The sequence below is a fragment of the Aythya fuligula genome, chromosome 1, assembly GCF_009819795.1.
Source record: "Aythya fuligula isolate bAytFul2 chromosome 1, bAytFul2.pri, whole genome shotgun sequence".
Classification (NCBI taxonomy): Eukaryota; Metazoa; Chordata; class Aves; order Anseriformes; family Anatidae; genus Aythya; species Aythya fuligula.
Window position 1 is genome coordinate 2,455,172 of NC_045559.1, and position 18,020 is coordinate 2,473,191.

Here is an 18,020-nt window from a genome sequence, read left to right on the forward strand (position 1 = left end):
GAGATGAGGCTTAGAGATGATGTGAAATGGAGACTTGCTGATTCATAATGAAAGGGAAATCCTGGGGAGTTGCAAGGCTGCAGAAAAGCCCGGGCATCAGTCAGCTGGGGGGGTTAAGAGAGTATGGGTAAAGATGAAAGGGTGAGATCCTCCTTTTTGGATGGCCACAGAGTCTGGTGCTGCTTTTGGTGTGCTCTCTGATGCTCTGCTGTCGCATGCATTTGAGATTGAGAAGCTGATGGAACAAACTGGGTGCAGGAAGATGCCAGTCTTCAAAACCAGCCATGGGGTGGGACAAACAAAAAGCTGCTTGCTCTGCTCTGTACCAAAATTCAACTTGTTAAATATGACGACTAGTGGTAGCTTTAGGTAACAGTAGCTGCAAGTTAGTGATGAGTGATGGTATCAGTACAGGAGGGTCACTTGGAACCAGTTTTATGGCACTGCTTACTGTGTGACCCCTCAGGAGTCTGGGGGAATCTGTGAATTATGACCTAATACAGGACAGGAGGACAAGCTCTCCTATAATGCTGCATCTGGTGAGTGAATACAGGCGTGCTGATGGGCAGTCAGCGTGTGTGGAGCTTTGGATGAGCCACAGAATTCATCTTCGTGGTTCAAATGGTATGGTGACATTAAAGAAGGTAGGGTTATTGTATATGTAAGAGGAATAGAAACTAAATCCATAAGAAGCCATGGCATCATTAATTTAGTTACTCGTGGAATGGAAAATGCTGTTGGTCTTAAATTTGCAAACCAGAGAGAATTTCCTTTGGCATTTGGAGCTGTGAATGTGCAGCCAGATTTAGAAATTGTGTAACAATAGTGAAGGGGTTGGAGGTCAGAAGGCTGATGAAACAGCAGCAGCATAAAGTTGTATCCTCCAGCAAATATTGGTTGGTGGTTATCTTTCCTTTGTTTGCCTTGTCCCCTTTATCCTCATCAGTTGTTCAGATTGGTTTGGTTTGGAATCTCTTTGTGGCTGCTACAAGAAGACAGACTATGACAGGGCGTGTTAAGGTCATTGAAAGTTACGAGTACGAATGGGGCACAAAAATACAGGGAACGTGTCAAGTTTAGGTTGGAAAGCTAAATGAATATAAATTTATATCTTTCAGACATTTGAAGAAAAAAAAAAGGTTTCTTATTAATATGCATAGTCACTTGCCCTGTGTATATGGGATGCACAACAACAGAAAATAACATCAGGCTTTCTTTATCCTGTTATGTATCCATGCTAACTCATCTTGTTCACTCACTAAAAGTCATCACTTAACCTTGTTTTGGCAGCAGTGCCCATTCCCAGCTCTTTGACCCACACAGATATAAAAACAGGGGCTCCCCTGCCCCCCAAACAGCCGGCACGTGGACATTTGACAATAAAATCCCATACCTGGAGCTAATGGGAACCGATGGCGAGGAATGTGAAATATTCTCGACATCGGGCTTTTTGTCTGAGTGATGAGTGGCTTTGTGAAGCTTGTTGAAAGCAAGAGCTGGAATTGGGGAAAATGGACTCTGCAGTGCCACGGGTAGCGTGCAATCACAGCTGGAGAGCCTTCCTAAAGGAGCTGGCAGCAGATGGACTGAGCATCACAATTTGCTGTTTGTGTAGCCTTGTCGATATAGAGAGTCCTATTTGGGAGAGCTGCTCTGTGCAATATTCTAACTAATCCTTTGCAATTAGTTTGCTAAAGGTAAAACTAAAGAATTGTTTTAGTTTAGAAACCTTTTAACGTTTACACATAGGAACACTTGATAGTGCGCTGTCCCAGGTAGAGGTAGAAGGCATGACGTGAAATAATTTTTTGATAGCAGGTGTTTTATTTCCCCAGCCTGCCCAAGTGAGAATTCAGCTGAGGCCAACTCTCACAGCTTCTCTATCATGGACTTGATTGCATCTTATTACTTTTATGAAGCGAGATTTTTTTATATATAAGTTCCTTTGACGTTATCCGGATTCTGTACCACTTAAACAATCATCTTCTAGTTTATTCTTTGTATGATAACAGAACTTGTGGGTTCTGTTGTGCAAGTTTTATAATATTAGAGTTATATTCAGACAGCATTGAATTTTACTGAAGAGGATCAGAATATCTTCAAGACAGGGAATTTCTTATGTCAAGAGGACATGTTTTTTGCAAATTATTCAAGGTTTGTATAGGAAAACTGTAAGCACAAACATCTGCTGACAGATTTTTTTGGGGTTCACTCTACAGCATTGAAATACTTGTAGGACATACATATGTATACATATATATAGTACATACACATACATATTCCTATATATATATATATATTTGAATAATCATAAAGTCTGATGGAAGAACTGCAGCACCGCAGTTTTAACCATGCAATGAGCACACCTGTCTGTTCTGCCACCACGATCATTGCCACTCAGTCTGAGCTGAGTTTGGGGAGAATTCAAGGAGTTTTCTGTGCGATGTGAAACCCCAGGTGGAGAACCAGACACACATCTCGTGGTGGTAGAGCAGCAACGAGCAGAAGGGTGCTGTGTGTGCAGGCTGCATGCTGCCACGCGATAGCCCGCTTTCCTGTGCTCAATTTCTCCTTTGTGTGTCGGTTCAAAGATCTAATTTTTGCCTCGGGATTTTGTGATTTTAAATTTCTGGCTTTCTGTGGTTTGGATACATCCATTTTTTATTTGATTTTTCATTTGGTTTATTAGAAAGCAACCCTGAACCTGTTAGAAGTAATGGAAGTTCTCTTTTTTTTTTCCCCATTACAGAATGAATCTCAGGAACGAGTTATTGTTAAATAAAGCTGTGAAGCACAGGCAGGTAGAGCCCAATTCAAAGAAATGTGAGGCAAAGCCTGGTAATCCCCCTCCCTCTTGTTTTTCCAGACCCCCTTTATAAGTTCATATTAATTAAGTGTTGAAATTCACAGCTAAAGCTACAGCAGTAGTGGGATACTGAGGAGAAGATGTTCCAAATATAATATAACTATCTTTGCTTTCTTATTTCTAGCTTGTGTATCAGCTTATTGCTAATTTAAATTAGTATAAATTGATTGATACCCACATTTACATTGTAAAATAGATATGGTAATATATGCAAGAGTGCCTTTGGAAAGTAAAATAGTAAATAATTTCAAATTATGCACACTTAATTGCATTGTTTTTGTATTTAATTATCTGACAAGCTTGCTTAAGTATCGCTGCACATTACCAATATTTATCGGTTAACACCAAATCCTGTCCTTGGAGGTGTGCTGTGTGTTCATACCGAATCCGTGACTGCTGGAAGCGGCTCTAATTCTGACTGAAGTGAAGTCGCTGCTCTCCGTGCTCGTAGTTAAAGTTGTGTGAGGCTGAGAATTTATGCTAAAGGATGCTATTGGGGGGAAAAAAAAATTCATAAATAAAAGAAAAATCGGGTTAAGTGGTGACCGTGCACTGCTCTATGGCTGATACTATGCATTTCCTAAAGGTTTTATTAAGGTTGCCCACCAAAGTGACAGCTCCAGCACCCTTCCCACCTCGGTTTTTATTCCTGGCAGTTCACCTGGGCACACCCCAGTGGCTTCCTGAGGGCCTCACAGGGGTTGCTTTGTTGGGGAGAGAACAGACACTCTGTTCTTTAAGGCAAATAATTCATTTCTGCAGGTTTTCTAGCCCTGGTGGAACGAAGGGATAGTCGTGTGTTGTCCTCCCCCTGTGTAAGGCTAATTTGTACAATTATGGGGTTAAAGACTGGGTACAGCAGTGTTGGAAAACCATTAATTCTTTAAGAAAGCATCGTATGATGGGAATACTAATGTGCTAACTGTTCACAACGCTTCTTTATTTCCTCTTGTGTGCTGCCACCGGCAAATCCAGGCTCTTGCAAAAATAATAATAATTAAACATGCTTCTTTTTCTTCAAACACTGCCATTGTTGTACCACCAAATGTAAGCACAGTGAATAGATTTGCTGCTGCTTCTTTAATCAGCCTGAAAATCCTACAGGCTGGTTTTAAAACTAGCAGTCTTTCTGTTTTCTTTAGTGTACAATGAATATTTGTATGGCTCTCTTAACAACTTGCATTTTTAGGAGTCGGAGATAAGAGTTCCTTGACAGCATCACTGATGCCCAGACGAAGTGGGAGTGGATAATTCTGCCAGAATTTCACACTTATATGAGATGAACAGCTCTTATGGGCTGATGCTTCTGGGCACGTGGAGGTGGAGCTGCCTTGCCCTGGTTCACCAGGGCTCTGCAACCTCAGTCAAAGCCCCTGAGACAACGTTGAGAGCGCTGGTAAAAGAAGCAATATCTTCTTATTGTTTAATTGCACAAGAAATCTATCACACACTCTTCTTTTTTTTTTTTGTCTGGTCCAGCAGAAATTCTTGTATGATCCTCGAGTGCCTGCTTATGGCTCTTCTTTCGAAGCGGAGTCACAGATCAAATATTTTGTCTCTGCTGTTCAACTTAAATTCCTGCTGTTGATATTGAAGGTTTTTGTATGGAATGTAGACGTGGCACAAACTGGAGTGTTTATTAAGTAGAAAGTTTTTCAAATTACAATAATTTGATCATGTGTGCATAATGTAATGCTTGCACGTTATGAATTTGATGGGAGTGTGAGTGGAAAAATGTTTTTTAATTGTGAAAGACTCATAACATATTTATAACCCCACATCTTGATGCTGTGAGCCTACCAGGTTGCTACTCCCTGCTTCCTGATTCAATACTTCTCGCTGTTAGCGTGCAGTTAGGGATTGTCCCTGTGACATCTTCATTACCTTTAATGTCAGCAGAGCTGTGGTTGCCCTGCCAGCTCCCGAGGCAGACAATGGGGCTGGAGGGAGCCCCAAGGTGCGTGGCCCCAAGGGTTGGTGTTCCTACCGAGGGAATTGCCTTGTTGGGTCAGATCGATGGCTTGCAGTGCCTCATTCTCTCTTGTCAATACCAGATGCTAGAGGTAAATGCAGAAAACTCTGTAGTAATTGGGGAATAGTTTTTCTAGGGAAAAAAGTCTTCCTGTCTGTGGCAGTGGTTGGTACATGCATGTCCTCCCACTCCACTTGGTGTATTTTGTAGCCTGTGGTGCTCTTTAGTCTTTTTTCTCCCCTTGATTTTACTTGCTTTTGGCTTCAAGAATCATCGAACGGTTGAAGAAAGTGGTGCCCGTGGTGCATTTCAAATAATCCAAATAAAATCTTCTAAACGCTGCCCTGTCAGCTGTGCTGTACGGATGTATTTTTTGTAAAAGCAAATTTCTCTCTCTGTTAGGAGGCCACTCAAATGACCTGGAGGACATCTGTACGATCCTGTTCTGGGCTTTGAGAACGTCTGAAGGACGTCCCATTCACTGGCTAACCTTTTGTTTTTAGCAGAGCTGAATGAAACAGAACAGCAGATCTGGTTGTTTTCCTCTTTATGTAAATTCATGCTCTGAATATTGTTTAGCTAAGTATTGTCTAAAACACGCTTGATTGTATCAAACCTAAGTGTCTCTTCGTTAATAACTTAATGCACCTGCCCTTTCAGGAGGGATTGGTTAAGGTGCCTCTTAGTAAATGCTGTTTCCATTAATGATATTTTGCAATCCCAGGACTAATGGGTGAGAGTGAGAACAAGTTACGGATTTACATCTTCTGACGAGTGTGGACAGCAAGGGCAAAGGAAATTGGAGAAAATACGATCAAAGTAGCTGAACTGCATATATCCTTACATGCCAACCTACAGTAGACGTAGGAGATATAGTTGCTGTTTTCTTCTCAAGAATTGTGGTTGCCACAGAGGTCTTGGCTTTGCATCCATCCTGCTGGTGTTTGGCTTCTGCGTGTTCCACGATGGAGCATGGGGTGTGTCTCTGAAGCCTCCACAGATGTTGGTGACTGCTGAAGCTCTCCCATACCCCTAACTCCGCAGTCCTCATTGCTTCCTCCCGTGATTATTCAAAGCCTTTTGGACCCTGGAAAACACATCAGCTGTATGCTTTCTTTTTCATCTGATTCTGAAGAATCAATACTGAGGGTTAAGTAAATGGCTTTGCACGCTCTTTTAATTGTTTGGGTTTGTTTTTAAGCAATTGCATTAGTATTTATGGTGTGGATTACAGAAAACAGTTTCTATATATGAGTGGTTTCCCAAATGATTTAGATAGGTTTTGTGGACTTAAAAATAAATAAATAAATAGAAATCTGAGTGTCTTCCTTGCCTGGAAAGGCATTGAAATACAGCAATGCAGAGGATGCTGTCACACTTGTGTAGCTGCTGGTCTGATCTGTGCTCTTTTCAAACTAAACCCCTGTTCCAGCACAAGGTGCCCTCACACCCTTTCCCTCATGTTTTCTCCATACCCATCTGAAGGCACAAAGTCAACCGGAATGATCTGATAGAACACGTGAGAAACTGTGCCACAGCTTTTATTTTGGGAGTTGCCTCTACTTTCTTTTGGGCTTGCCTGGAGATTCTGGCCATTAGATAGGTATTGGATGTAATTTGTGGCTTCTTCAGATTTCTTAAAGCTTTGTTTAAATTGATCGAAGAAGCTGAATGTATTGAGAAGAGGGGTGTTAACCAAATATGTATCTGAGTATGTCCCTGGAGTAAATGGAAATGGTTTAAATAAAAACTGGTTAGCTTATCTGTACTTGTGTTAAACTTATACATTCTACAAGAAGGTGAGAAATTGCCTTGTACATTTGTGCTGTAACATGAGACCTAAATTCCCAAATCTTGTATCTTTCAAACGTTTCCAGAAGAGTAGGTGGACATGGAGGAAAGGTCACGTTCCTCCTCCTGCCGGCCATCCAAATGGCAAAGTGTCCTTGTCCTCTGACACTCAGGGCTTGGTCTGTCAAGCTCCAGCCAAGAGCTTTGTGTATTTCTTTTCAAACAGGTATTCTGTGTCTGTGGTGGCGTTAAAGGAACAGTTTGGCCAGTCCTTTAAGCGGCATGTGAGCTGCTGCTAGATCCGGAGCTAGACGTGAGCAGGGTAATGAGCCCTTTGGCAATGCAGCTGGTGGCCCTCGATTTCCATTCTCCTGCGGAGAATGCTGCTTATCAGACACCTATCAGCCTTCAGATGCTAAGAGGACAGAGTTATTTCTGGCTACAGAGCTGTGGCTTTTGGAGTGTAGTTCCCATTACTGACCATCTATCTAAATTGTCTTGTGATGTGAGCTGTGCATTAGCACATTCAGGCTTGGGGAAAGGTACAGCTGCATTTTATGCTCTTCCAGGAGCCAAAGCAAGCACTGGGGTGCAAGCGTGGCCTTCTTCCGTGCAGTTGTCTGAATATCTTTCAAGTTTGTCAGCTCAGGGATGCACTTAAAATGAGCTTGACACTGATTTACAGGATCCCGAAGAACTTCTAAAATCCTTAGAGGGGTTATGGAAATGGCTAAGTAATGTTTGGCAGCTGCCGTGTGCTTATTGTTTCCCTATCACGCTTAATTTTGCAGTCATCCACCCACCAGGTTCTGATATTCTCTAGTAGTTTAATTGTCAGCTGTTTTTAATGCCCTATTGTCTGAGCAGAGTTTGTCATCACAGGGAAATATTGGTTTTATCTAGAATGTTTTTTTTTTTTTCCCGATCCTCTTTCTAATAAATTAACTTTCCTCATTTTAAATGCTTCTTCCCCCTTATAGAACTGCAATTTTTTACTGAAACATCATAAACTTCCCATCTGGGAGCTACCTAATTATATCTTACAATAATTCCATTGAATGATCTATAGCTCCACTTTTATTCCCTATTAGTATCCGCCTGATCGATGGCTAACCTAATTGATTGTTAAGGTCAAATGTCTTTATTGGCTGATGCCCGAATCTCTTCTTATTATGACTTAAAAGACCATTCTCTGGTCTGTTAAACTTCTTGTGTTTGTTTTTGCACAGCAGAACGATAAAACTCAAGGAATAGCTGCTGGTGAAAAATATCCTTACGCAACATTTCGTCTATTCTCAGGTGCAGTATTAAAAGGAGGTGAAATATTGAGGTATCTGGGCTGAACAGAACTGCAGTAAGAAACACTTGATCATGGCTTTTGAGATTGTTCTGTGAATAAGGTAGCTGTGACGTGAAATAAATTCCTCGCTTTTATGACAGCTTAATCATTTCTAAGTGTACAAATGCAGAACTTTAACTGCTTTCATTTTGGCTTCTGATGCTTACTGAGGTGTGGGGGAGATTAATGTGTGCTGCCGCACAAAGCCAGGATCCTTGTGATTGCCTGGTATTTTGCTGAACTTTTTGTCTCCTTTGACAAGGGAGTTGACTGTGGCTATCTGATCCTTGTTTGGGAACGTACAGGTGTGATACAACAGCTCAGTATCTGTGCAAACGGAGGGTGTGAGCATATCCTTGGATCCAAAAATGGTGGAAGAGTGATGGCAGTAAGAAGAGAATCCCAATAAAACGAGTGCTTGCTTTTTTCCTCCAGGGTTTGTAGTAGCAGTCTGTTAGAAGATCCGTGTTTACCTCTGGATTTTCACGCATGCAAGTCTGATTGCAGGCTGGCTTCTCACTTGCCGCTCACGAGTGTCCCCTCACCCTTTCCCAGTGCAGCTCCCTCCTCCGAGCATGTGCTGCGTCTGGCAGGGTGGCTGTCGATTCGTCCTGCTTTCTTTAAGATGCCTCTGACTGAATGAGCTGCCCAAGATTTCCTTACAGTTGATGGAGCTGCTTCATTCATTCATAAAGCTCGCCGTTATCAAAGTCTACTTAAGATGAGAAGAATTGCACTGAACTCTGTTAACTATAAAGGGAACGAGCTAATGATGCTGGGTAGGTGATGTTTGCAGATAAAGCCAGCTCCTGGGGACTATGTCACTGAGATCCGTGGCTATTTGTCCTTGGCTTTTTTTGTGCATCTCCTTGTTTTTTAAAAAAATTGGATTGCTGCCTGACGTGTAATGATTAGCTGGCTGGACAGAGGGGATACAGGAGTGGGAGACTGCCCCTCTTTGTGGTGTGGTTATTTATTAGGCACCTTCTAAAGCACTTCTTTAGGTTAAAAGTTGTCCCCCCCAAAACCAAACAGTGAAGTTGTCTCTGAAATGAGGCACCAGCTTGGTGATGGGGGCACTTTACCGGAGCATGATGACACAGGAGCTTAAACCTGCCTGTTTCAGGAGGTCAAAATCCCAATGTTCCACTTCTAGGCAAGAGCTTTAACTGTTAGATTGCAATGGAAGAGGAGAGGCAGATGTCTCATTCTCCTTGGCCTCAGTTTCTGGCTGCTGACAGCTGAATCCCATCTTGGTGCCCAAACAATACAAATGCAACCTGTAAGGGGAGTGCTTTTCTAACTGCTGGCTCACTGCTTGTATTATGCTGTCTTAAAATGATGTTACTGCTTTTTCCCTACCAAAGCAAGTGGTTTTGTTCCTCCTTCTGAGGACAGATGAGGGGATTGTATCACCTTTGTGAGTTTAACATCTATACCCTGCCTAGGTGATGGGCATTTTGGGGTGAGATTGCCCATCTTGTAGCTCTCTGGTTCCACGAGTGGGATTGGAGCCAGATGCTTTGCAGAAATAATGAAGTTATCCTTACACCTGGAATACAAGAGGATGGCAGAGTTAGAGGTGTAGGTGACTTGGTATTCCAAAGATTTCAGATTAAGGTTTATATTGGTAAGAAGCCTGGATACAACTCGATTTTTAATCTTGTTTTACAGCTCTACTGTATAGGAGGAGAAGAAAACTACAGGAGAAATCACTCTTACTTAAAGCTACAAATTGACATTTTATGCAAAGTTAGTAGCTGTTCTACCAAAGTTTGCGTAACTTTTGATTACCCAGCTAACACATTTTCCCCAAATAGATGATCTGGTTCTTTATTAGTGGGTAACTGGGATTTTGTCTGTTTTATTTCTGCTATGTATGTGTCAGGCTGTGTTTGGATGGAGATAAAATGTAGGAAACCATTTCCGAAGTGTGCATTTGTGGGTTTTTTGTTTGTCTTGGCTGCCACAACCATTCAGTGTGGTTTCATCTGGAAATCCAGTGAAACTTGCATGACTGAGAGCTTAAATATCAAAGAGTTGTGTTCGTAAACAAAAGCCTGATGGAAGTCTTTTGGTAGTCTTAGGTGTCTTTCAAGCTTGTAAGACTTGGTGGATCTCCTACTTTTCTACCTTCACGTGGAAAAGTTAATTCATAGACTTGAAGAAGTTACTTCCATGCTTAAGTCAGTTCTTAACCAGCCTTCCAACTAATTCATCTGATGGAGTCTCAATGAAGAAAATGCATTTTCCGTGTCTGCCTGCTTAGATGAAATTAGGAGAAATTTAGGTAAAAGCTTTTTCCAGCAGTAGGAACTAAATTATCAATATCTAGGATGTTGTAAATGCTCTGTTGTGTGGAATATGCGCGTGAAAGTACTTGATTCATTACATGGGAAGATGTTTCCCTGGTTCCATATGAATAAAAGTAATCGGTTCAATTTTACTCTTTAGGTCTAAGATTTTTTATTTACCCCAGATTTTACTTTATAGCAGCATATTTCTTAAGAAAAATGCATTTAATTTAACATTTACTATATGGTGCTCTGTTGTTTTTTTTTTAAATTTTCAGAAGGTACTGTTAATTGAAAAGTTGCTTAATAAGGGTAATTTTTAAAGGCTTTCTAGTGTTGTATATTAAAACTTGAAAGGTGGTTAAACCACAAGGAAATGCTCTGACTGCTTTATAGGAGAAAAAGAAAATAAATAAAATGGTGCACTGTATTATGCTGTTGTTTCTTGGGAATATATTGTACTTAGGAATATATTGGGTTCTGTTAACACTTCGTTTAATTTTCTTTTAATTGTAGTTAATGATGAAGAACTAAAGAAAAGAATAGCTGAAGAATTGGCATTAGAACGAGCCAGGAGAGACTCGGAAGCTCAAAAGAGAAGGTTTGTTTGTTAATAACAGTATTTAAAACAAACATGTACTTAAAGCTTTTATGACTGCTATTTATCCATTTATTATAAGCAGTTGAATTTTGTGCCTCAGGACAAAACGGTTGGGAAGACCTGTTGGCTGTATTGCTAGTTTTGATAGTAAAAATATGTTAAAATCAATGTCTTTTACAAATATATGTTAAAATAACTGAAATTCCCCTGTAGAAGCTGATATAAAATGCTGATCTGAATCCCTTTTGACCTTACGAACTGGACTTTTTTTCCCCCCAGTCTTTTAAGCTCAATTTTCATTGATTTCTCTTGAGTCCAAAAAGTCACTTTGCTATGTAGAGATGGAAATAGCTCAGCAGCATTGTAGAGGTGGGTCACTTATAACCCCTCTGTTTGATCAAAAGGTAAATTTTAGCAGCAGTAGAAATAGTAATTCCTGCTATTTCTGTACGTTTTAGATATTTCTCTGTGCTGCAGTGTTTTCAACTGCTTTAACATTCAATATCGCTTAGTGCTTTGAAGATACAAAGTGTGGTAATAAAACAGTTTATTAGTTGAAAACCTTTTTGATATCGTTCTTGTATATCAGTACTTTTTATGCATGTTTTTTCAGAGTGTAGTTATTGCGAAAGAGTCATGCAGAACACAGCTGCAGAGCTTGGATGCAGCATTTTAAAAATATTCTCTGTGACATTAAGCGTGGTCCTGCGTTAACACTGGCAATTACAAAGTTCCTGTTTGAATTTGACTTCCTTTGGCTGGACAGTGAACTTGGTGGACTGGTGTGGTAATTCATACTTCCTTTTAGCAGCTTTCCTATAAAGGTAATATAACACGTAGGATATAAATATTAACCTACACATAGGCCTGCCCTCTGAGAATGGGAAGAAAGGCTCATTATGATAGATTTTAAAAATTAGAATGTAATTAGTGCTGCTGAAACTGTCGGCATATATATCCATTGTTTCCTACACATCATTATATTATTATTTAATTGTGTTAGGTTGATGGAGTATATAATTAGATAGGACTATATAAATGTCCCAGAAAATGAATCAGGCTTTTTTAGAATCAGCAATAAAGGAAATCAATGGAATAGTGAAATCTCTCCTCTTTTGAACTGGGCTTTGACAGGGAATCTTGTGTTGTATCCGAGCTGAATGTTGACTGCTCAAATTTCATCTAAACACATTTACAGTGTGGAATTACTTGTTTTGTAACTTCAGAATTTTGTCACTTGACACTTCATGGAATTATTAATTTAAATTACTTTTGATTTGGTTTTCATTGGATGTGCATTGGTCTAAAAAGGAAGGAAGTTGACTTGTATCTATTGACCTTCTATTTTATTGGGACTTTGTTGGCTAAGAAAGATGTTACATATGAAAAGGATCGTGTAATGTCTTCCTGTTGTCCTAAAATTAGCTTGAAGAATCTGTGCCTTTGAAATATAAACTATCAAAATAAATTTAAAATAAAAATACCAACAATAAAATGACAAAAAGTCTTGTTAGCAGCTTTTAAATCTTTTCTAGTTGTGATTTTTAGAAGTAACTTTACTTTCTACACAATACACATAATTAAAACTATACTTCATCTGGTACGTAGATGCTCTTTTCATGTTGGATAAAACATTATTAAAAGACGCAGATGTTTACTTACCTATTACTTGGCGTTTTAAGGGCTGAATTCTGTTTGAAGTTTGTGTTTTAAAAGTATTTGAGAAGCACTGCAGCTCCTGCAGACTGTGTTCTTCTGAGAAGGAAGCGAGTACTACTCTGTCGACCACTTTAAGAACATATTAATCTGTTTCAGGTTCAGAAATATACCTACCCCTCCTGTTTTCTTCCAGTTCAGAAAGCAGTCTCTCCGTAATTCAGGGAGGAAGGTCTGTGCAATGTTCTTTTTAAAGTCAGGATCCATACTTTTAGGTCTGCAATTTTCTGTACAACTTCATGTATTGGTCTCCTGGATGCTCACGTACTTTTAGAGTCAGTGTAATTTTTCATTACTGGACTTCAGTTTTGAAGCAAACACTTAAGAGGTAGGTGCACGTTGTTGAGGTAGGATGTTTTGTATCTTGCATGTCTGCCCACTGCAGAGTACTCTAGGTAATATAAACAAGACAAGGTAAAAAGACAACTTTAAATTATAGTTATTTGTAGAAAGCATGCAAGCATATTGTTGGAAAACAGAACAAAATCTGAGTTCTCAGCTATACTGTGCTTAAAACATGTGTCAGAATAAAACTATTAACAGAGAACAGTTGGTAACATTTACGTGTCTATAGTTACACATGAGAAAAGGGTGGAGGATGCGGTGTACAAGTGCACCAGTGTTGTTTAAGGCTGGTTGGACTGGGAAGCGTTGTGTCCCATAGCCGTGTTGATAGCATCTTGTAGAACTGTAGTTCACAAGCTCTCCAGGCTTGTATTTCAGGCCCTTTGATAGGGAAATGAGGATAATGAAGCCTGACCCCTGAACCTTGACAAGAGATTTGTAACTTTTATCTGGGGAAAACCAAGTCAGAGTGCTCTACTTCTAGTTGAAGGCTAGACCTTGCACTTTTGATCTGTTAAAAATGCAATTTGCTGACCTACTGCTTTTCTTTGTTGACTGTCCTTTAAATCACTTACTGATGATATGTGACACTGAGATCCATAATTAAAGCTTTTGTGGTGCTGCATCCATTTATGAATTTTTTTACAAAAGATGGTGCATTTTGAATGCGTATGTTTTCATTCCTTTCTTGAAAACATTTTTTCTTATCGTTAAGTGAAAAGACATTTAAGCATAAATATCTGAAACTTGCAACTGTTTTTTGTCTGATTGCAACTGCCTAATGGCTAATTTCGGTACTGTTTGTATGCAGAGTATGACCACGTTTTGATATGATTGCAATGTTCTACTCATTTAAGGAAGAATTTTTTAACTTTAAGTTTCTTTATAATTTATTTATTCACACATACATATATAGTAAGGGTACTTCAGCTCTACTTTAGTAAGTTAAGATCTGCACTTATTTCTGGGATTAGAAATGAAGGCTGACTGTTCAGCTTGCATTATTGGTGGCATTAAAATACATTCATAATACATCAATTCCACAGTTCTTGTTCAAGGAGACTTTGAATAATAATAATTCAGACCCAACTTTAGACTATGTGCCTAAATGGCATGCCCACTGATCCTTCAGGTATTTGAGAATGCTGCTTCATCTTTTTAATCCCTTTTGTGTGTGATTGAATATGGTTATAAACCTATATTCTTCTTTGCTGAGGATATGGAGCTTGCTGAAACCTGTGTCTTTGTGAGAATTGGATGAAAACCGGGAGGCTCCTTGGGAACTTATATTTCCCCACAAATAATGATGAATCTTTCTAGAATTTTCTTCACTCAGTTTGGAAGTTCAGATTAGCAGCAGTGGAAATATAAAGTTTAATAACCACCATCAAGATAACGTACAGGGCTTTTAGTCTGTTGGTGGAAATTTGGGCACTTCCAGTGGCAGAACTTTCGATGTCTAACTTTACTGAGTCATGACACCACCTCATCTCACTTACTCTTTATGCAGTCCTACTAATGGACAAACATTCCTGGAAGTGCTTTATTAAGCTGCCTTTTAGCTGAATTTCCCCAGGGAATATATCTACTTATTCTGATAGACTGGATGTGTACAGTCACTGTCCATAAAAGTCTCTTTTCTTTCCATCTTCTTAAATGAAAGCAATGTTTATCCTCTCAGAAGTGGGCAGAGTTGTATGTGAAGGAATGATCTGCTGGTTGGCGTTGGAGATGGGGTATTGGGATCTTTGGTTGGACTAGGAGGTAGGGCTTCTTGTGCTCTCCAGGCAGTTAGGACTGTTCGGTCCTGAATTTCACTGCCCTGAATGTCAAAATAAAACTATATTAACCGCTAACCTGAAGAGTCAGTAGTCATGCTAATTTATTCATTCTTCTACTCAGCCCAGCTATTGTTTCTCACTTTGATTTTGGAACGTTAAAAAAGTTTTATCTTGAGTCTTTTCATTTCGAGAAGTTAAATAGATAATTATTCAAATACAACAGAATTTGCAGTGACTGCATTAGTAGATATGGCCAGTTAATGTGTCCAAAGCTTCTGTCTTATGATAATATTCAAGTCAGTTTACAGGTTGTAATACTTTCAGTATTAGAACAAAAATAGAGTAATACTATTATTATAGTGGGAAATGATAGAGAGCTAATATTCTGAACAGAAGAAGGAAGAGTAATGTGCTTTTTCCACTAGAGAAAATACATTCTTTGTTTTCCATTTTATGTCAGTACCTACAAATACTATGTCCTATCCCTGTAGTGTTACAGAGGAACTCCTCTCTTTATAAGGTTTCTTATTCCTGAAATCAGAGTCCAAGTTGGTACCTTAATGGTTCATGTGTGGCTTACCGGCTCTAAAGGCTTTTTGGGTGTGTTTTTTGTTGCTACCTCTGTTGTGTATGGACCCTTCAGACCAAATGGAAAAGCAAGCTTTTGGCCCCTGTGAAGTACATACCACAACCTCTGTGACATGGCTCTGGAAGAAAAGATTCCTAAAAATGAGAGAATAGGCACAAGAACCTGAGTTTGACGTTTGTGACAGGTAAGAAAAGATAAGCGTTGACATAGTTTCTTTTCCACAAAGTTCTTAACTTCTTTTCTCAAGTGTCATAATAGAAAGAGATGCCAAATTTGTGAAACTAGTTATTTGCCATGACATGAAATTATACAAAATATGACAACGGAACTTCTGAATCCTTTAGCTGTTTGGATTTCTTCCTGGGGTATAGTCTTACAGATATAGATCATTATGCTATGTCTTGTCACAGCTATTGTGCTTTATTTGAATCATTTTGTTAATGAGGGAGTCTGAAATAGCTTTGCTGTGTCAAAAGACTTTGAAGTAATTAGGAGGATTTAGAGTAGAATGGAAGAGATCAGTTGGAAGGGACCTACAAAGATCATTGAGTCCAGCAGCCTGACCACTTCAGGGTTGGCCAAAAGTTAAAGAATGTTGTTGAGGGTTTTGTCCAAATGCCTTCTGAGCACTGACAGGCATGGGGCATCAACCACCTCACTAGGAAGCCTCTTTTCCAGTGCTTGAGACTGAACGAGATGGTGCCGTGGCTCATGAACTACGGCTATGAGAAGCTGCTTCTGGTCATCAGATGTACCTGCTCCATTGACATCTGCAGAGGGGTTTGCACAACTCACTGGACCAGTAGGTGGGGGACAATGTGACATTAGTAGCTGTCAGCCCTAGGGATCCCAAAATGCATGTTTGCAATACCAAATTTAAAAAAAAAAAAAAGTGTTAGGATAAAGGGATTTATCATAAACTTTATCAATCATGAGATTTTCTAGTTTTCACTGTTCTTGTTTCTCAGTCTCTGTGGCTTGCTTTTTTGGCCTTACTGCTAGAATGTGGTACTGTAACTTTATATATAAAATATAAAATCTTATAGATGGTATGCATTATAGTAATATATAGTAACATACATGGTATACATAGTAGTATTATAGTAATAATAGGTTGCTTTTTGCCTTTGCTTACTCTGGACAAGCTCAGCAAATATGTAGTATATTTTCTAATTTCTCAAGAGGTCAATTTGTATGAGTAAAATATGAGTAAAAACTGTAAATGTTGTGGCTCTGGAGAACAAGCGTGGGGGAGGTAGCTGACATTCTCTCCTCTGATCTTTAATGTGCAAATCGAAGTTTATCTGCCACATACTTTCGTCTTGAATATAGAACTAGAACTACTCATTTATCAGGATGTATGATGCCATGCTGATGGTGCTTGATAATTTTTTTATAAAGAGTTTGCATGATGAAAGGCAGAAGAAAAGATACCTTGAAAAAATGTTGTTCACTTTTACTATCCTCAACATAACGATAAAAATTTTAGCTACTGTCAACCTTGATAGACTACTAGGTGCCTCTACTGAGATGTACGCAAAAAATACTTAAATAAGAAGCAAATGAAGGATGTGATTTCCCACAGAAACTTTTCATAAACGAATACTTAGTATTCCCACCCCTGAAAATCAAGGAAAATTCAGCCTTGTTTATTTTGCAACTCATTTAGCTTAGGCTGATTATATTTGTGGGCTTTCAGTAGCTTTTGCTTGAGAAGTATTTCCCGGCTTCCACTCTTTCTATATAATTTGGCACGTGGTAAATATATGTAGACTGAGGTGTTTTTGAAAAATGCTGGTGCTTGACAGTCTGTTCAGTATTGCAGAAAGTTTATTTTGTTCAGGTCTTCGATGTATTTCTGCATAATTTTGTTAGCATGCTAAGTGTATGTTTCTATGCAGTTTGCTGATGTATGAGTGTCCCCAGAGCCCTTCCCCGTGTTTAGTTGTACTTGAACTGTCCTACGTTAATCTCCCACGATTCCAGCATTTGTTTCCTAGACTAACAGTATCTGCTGTAAGTAGGAATTTTAAGGTAGGGAAAGGCTTAAAGTAAGCTTTCGTTTGGTCAGTGGCCCTTCCGTAACTGTTTCTAGGTCTGCTCTAAAATTGTTTAAGGCTTGATGAAGGCAGAAAATTATAGGGACTAGGGCTGAGCATTGTATAAGTGTTGATCAGAATCTTACTAAAAATGAACCGATATATGTAGAAGTTACAGCAGTATATGAAATATCTTTTAAAACCTCTGTTTAGATGGTCTCAACCCTGAAAACTCACTTCTATTTAAATGAGGGTCATGGCTAGATGAGATCTACAGACAAACATTTCTGGTGTAGCCTCCACCAAACCCAGCTGCTCAGCAGGGATGAAGGTGGAAGGGTAACCCCCTTAGCTCTTCAGCCAAGGTCCAGAGAGGTTGACGTAAATATCTGAAGCACATACTTGAGCTTCTCCATGGGACTTAATCTGAAGCAGAGCAAGAAACTTTCCCGTGATCCCCTGTGGAGAGAATTGGGTGGGTGGTAGCTGTCAGCGGATGGGAAGTGGTGGTTGTCTGGAGACCAACAATTAAGTGTCTCCTAACTACCTTGTATTACAGCTGTGAGCCTCTATTCTGTATTGTAGTCTTATTCAGGCCTTGCCCAGCTTCCTGGGCCTTCTAGAGAGTGCCTAACACAATTCCTGTTCTCACTTTCCTGGATTGGCTTCTGCTCATTTTTGGTGAGG

General features: G+C 39.5%; 1 protein-coding gene across 2 annotated transcripts in view; it reads left to right on the forward strand.

Annotated features, from left to right (window-relative positions):
* The window catches only part of CHCHD3 (coiled-coil-helix-coiled-coil-helix domain containing 3), a 148,227-nt gene that overhangs the window by 14,367 nt on the left and 115,840 nt on the right, over window positions 1-18,020 (forward strand). For both annotated transcript variants that reach the window (XM_032200014.1, XM_032200024.1), the window contains exon 3: window positions 10,779-10,863. In XM_032200014.1, coding sequence (XP_032055905.1) covers window positions 10,779-10,863 — 85 coding nt within the window. The remainder of the gene's footprint in view (window positions 1-10,778; window positions 10,864-18,020) is intronic.